Genomic DNA, 3,091 nt, shown 5'->3' on the forward strand with positions numbered 1-3,091 from the left:
TGTCTTTTTTTAAGGGATGGACAGATACATCTATGGTAGATTATTTATTTATCTGTGTATGTCTGTTTATTCAGGGAGTGGTCCTGGAATGTTTCTTTGGTCCTGCAGCCCTCTACATCTGGGCAATAGGAATATTGGCAGCTGGACAAAGTTCCACAATGACAGGCACTTACTCTGGGCAGTTTGTTATGGAGGTAAGAATGTCTGTTGGTTATATACCTGGATTTTTGGGGGAAAAAGCTAATTCTTTTTATGCTTTTACTTTCAAGGGTTTCTGTAACCTACAGTGTTCTCGTTTTAAACGAATACTGCTGACCCGCTCCATAGCCATCGTGCCTACTCTGTCTGTAGCCTTTTCAAAGGATGTTCAGCATCTGACGTGGATGAACGACATCCTGAATGTGCTTCAAAGCGTGCAGGTCAGGGTACATTTTTTTAAAATTAAAATTAAAACATATGCTATTTCCCTACTCTTACACATTCTGCCATGTCGTTGCTGTTTTGTAGCACAATCCTAGTCCAACATTTTGTTTGACTTTCTTTTACTCACCAGCTACCATTTGCTTTGATTCCAATCTTGACCTTCACCAGTCTGACATCCATTATGAATGAATTTGCAAACGGACTGTGAGTGATTTTTTTTTTTATCATTAATTTCTTCTCTCTTTAGTAATTTCTAATTATTGACTTTATCATGCCTCTACACAGTCTATATTTGTTAGCTGTATCCCTTGTATTACTTTGGTTAGGATTAGGCACCAAAACTACCTGGGAAAAGATCATGGCATAAGTCAACGTTTGTATGAAACGGCAAGGGGCATGACAAAATGTTTGTATTTGACAACCTGATGACCAGATTAGTATCCTGAACTTTCCTACATTTTCCAACATATATTGACAGCTGTTTAGTTGATGTTTTATATTAAAAAAATTGCAAGACAGCTCCTTTGTTTTTACACAGGCCAATAAATAATGAAACAAATAATCAGTAAACTGTATGTGTCTTTAGGGTGTGTAAGATTTTCGGAGTCATCGTCACCCTGGCAGTTTGTGCAATCAACATCTACTTTTTTGTGGTTTACATCATGTCGCTGAACAGTGTGGTGGTCTATGTATTCGCTGGTCTTGGCTCTTTAGCCTATCTGTGCTTTGTAGTCTACCTGGTGAGTTATAGCACTGCAACATTACATTCACCTCTCAGACACTTTTTGGATTTTAACATTTTTTAACCTTTTTAATGTAATTTTATTGACACAGTCTGTCTGTGGATGTATTACTCCTTAAGATCTTGCTACACTTAGTAATCTACCTACTGGAATGCTGCATATGTAGTTAGCTTTTTACCCTATACCAATAAGCACATGCATCAAATGAATAGATCATTTGTAGGAATTTAACTTTTTATATCACAGTTTTCAAACTAACTTAAGAGGAGTATCTGTCTAATCTTCATACCTGAACTTCTAATTGTGAGAACACATGCACAAGGTGCAGACAAGTGTGAGCACAAACAAAAGCAGTTCAAGAAAATCAAACCAGTTTTACCACTCTTTCAATATATTTAAATTGAAAAAAAAGAAGTGATATAAGGTCTAAGGGGCAATGCAGCTTTGCACACAGTTATTACCACAGTCAAGGCCCTTCATAATTAAGAAAATTATAAAAAGATACAGATATAAGAAAAGGTGTGATCTATTGATCAGTTTTCTGTAATTAGATGCATTAAATATTACTTGTTTGCAAAGTAAACCTAATCGTATTAAGAATCAGGTTTATTAAGAAGTGGATTTTCACAAACAATGAATTTGCCTTGGTATTTTTTATATATTTTGGTGCATACCAGGTTTTCTGTCTCTAATACAAAAAAAAGTAATGCACACCAAGGGTTGAAGTGAGGTGCTGATCACTGGAAGTAGACTTGAGAGTAGAGAAAAAGTGTTGCACAAGTTTGCAGGTTTTCCGTCTCACACACTCTCAATGTTTCAGTGAAAAACCCAAAAACATATTTCATGCATAAATGTATTGAATCTCGTTTTTCTACAGGTATGGCACAGCTTGATTGCTTTGGGGGTTTCCTGCCTGGACAGGGTAACCAGTCGACCGACTGTGTTGATAGAGGAGCAGTCTGAGCACGACTCCTAGAGCTGAACAGGACGGTTAACCACAAGCATTCTTCTTTCCGGACTTAGACACTTATCTAGATACACACAGTGACATTTAATAGATTTCATAGATGCTTGAAAAGCCTTCAAAGAAAAAAAAGCAACAGCTGTAATGTATTTTCAATGTTTTTTTTACTGTTGTTTTCATCAAAGGAACAGTATGCATTGAGCAGTGAGGTTGCAGAATGCAATTGACTGAATACCTCTCATCTCGCCCTCCACTTCCAGGCATGTAGGATAATCTACAGTCGCCACAAAAAACGAGAAAGGCCCCCTCAAGCCAGTGTTTAGTTTGTGGGTTCTGAGCTATTGTACAAACACAGCATTGCAACATGTAAATATATTTGTCTCATTCCAAGATATACACAACAATTCCTATTATCAGGTAATACACTAATAAAAACACAACTATGAATATAATACACAATTTCTTCCATATTCTAGGTCGATAGATCCAGGAGCAGATATAGATAAATATATCATTCTGGATTCAAGGTTACTTTATCGTCATTTACTACGAAAGGTTGTAGAATAATATTTTGATATGGTTACCTTTATGCTAACATTATAAAAAATGATAAATAAGTCATATTAAATGTAACTTAAAATTTGTATGATGAATTTTTGATGAAGAATTTAACAGTCTTACAGCCTGAGGGAAGAAGTGGAAACCTCTGTACCATTTCCCAGATGGCATCAGGGTAAACATGCTGTGGCTGTGGCAGGGAACTGTCTTTTCATATCGTTTGGGCTCTGTGCAGGCACCTCACCTTACCAATATCACTAATGCTGCGTAGCAGAGTACCAATGGTAGGTGGTTTTAATTACCCGCTTCAGAGTCCTCCTGTGCTTTGACGTGGAAATCCCATGACAGTTTGTGAGGTCCTCTATTATCTGGTCTCAGTATTCCGTCTGTGTAGCAGTTTTGC

The 3,091-nt window shown here is 36.9% G+C and overlaps 1 protein-coding gene across 1 annotated transcript in view; it reads left to right on the forward strand.

Moving 5' to 3' along the window:
- The window catches only part of LOC118341988 (natural resistance-associated macrophage protein 2-like), a 22,678-nt gene extending 20,087 nt beyond the window's left edge, over positions 1 to 2,591 (forward strand). Inside the window, exons 11-15 of the mRNA XM_035680413.1 lie at positions 75 to 194; positions 270 to 419; positions 554 to 627; positions 1,010 to 1,163; positions 2,044 to 2,591. Coding sequence (XP_035536306.1) covers positions 75 to 194; positions 270 to 419; positions 554 to 627; positions 1,010 to 1,163; positions 2,044 to 2,142 — 597 coding nt within the window. The 3' untranslated portion in view covers positions 2,143 to 2,591. The remainder of the gene's footprint in view (positions 1 to 74; positions 195 to 269; positions 420 to 553; positions 628 to 1,009; positions 1,164 to 2,043) is intronic.
- Positions 2,592 to 3,091: the final 500 nt, after the last annotated feature.

This window comes from Morone saxatilis, unplaced genomic scaffold (assembly GCF_004916995.1).
Source record: "Morone saxatilis isolate NCDOM2014 unplaced genomic scaffold, NCSU_SB_2.0 Contig8, whole genome shotgun sequence".
NCBI lineage: Eukaryota > Metazoa > Chordata > Actinopteri > Moronidae > Morone > Morone saxatilis.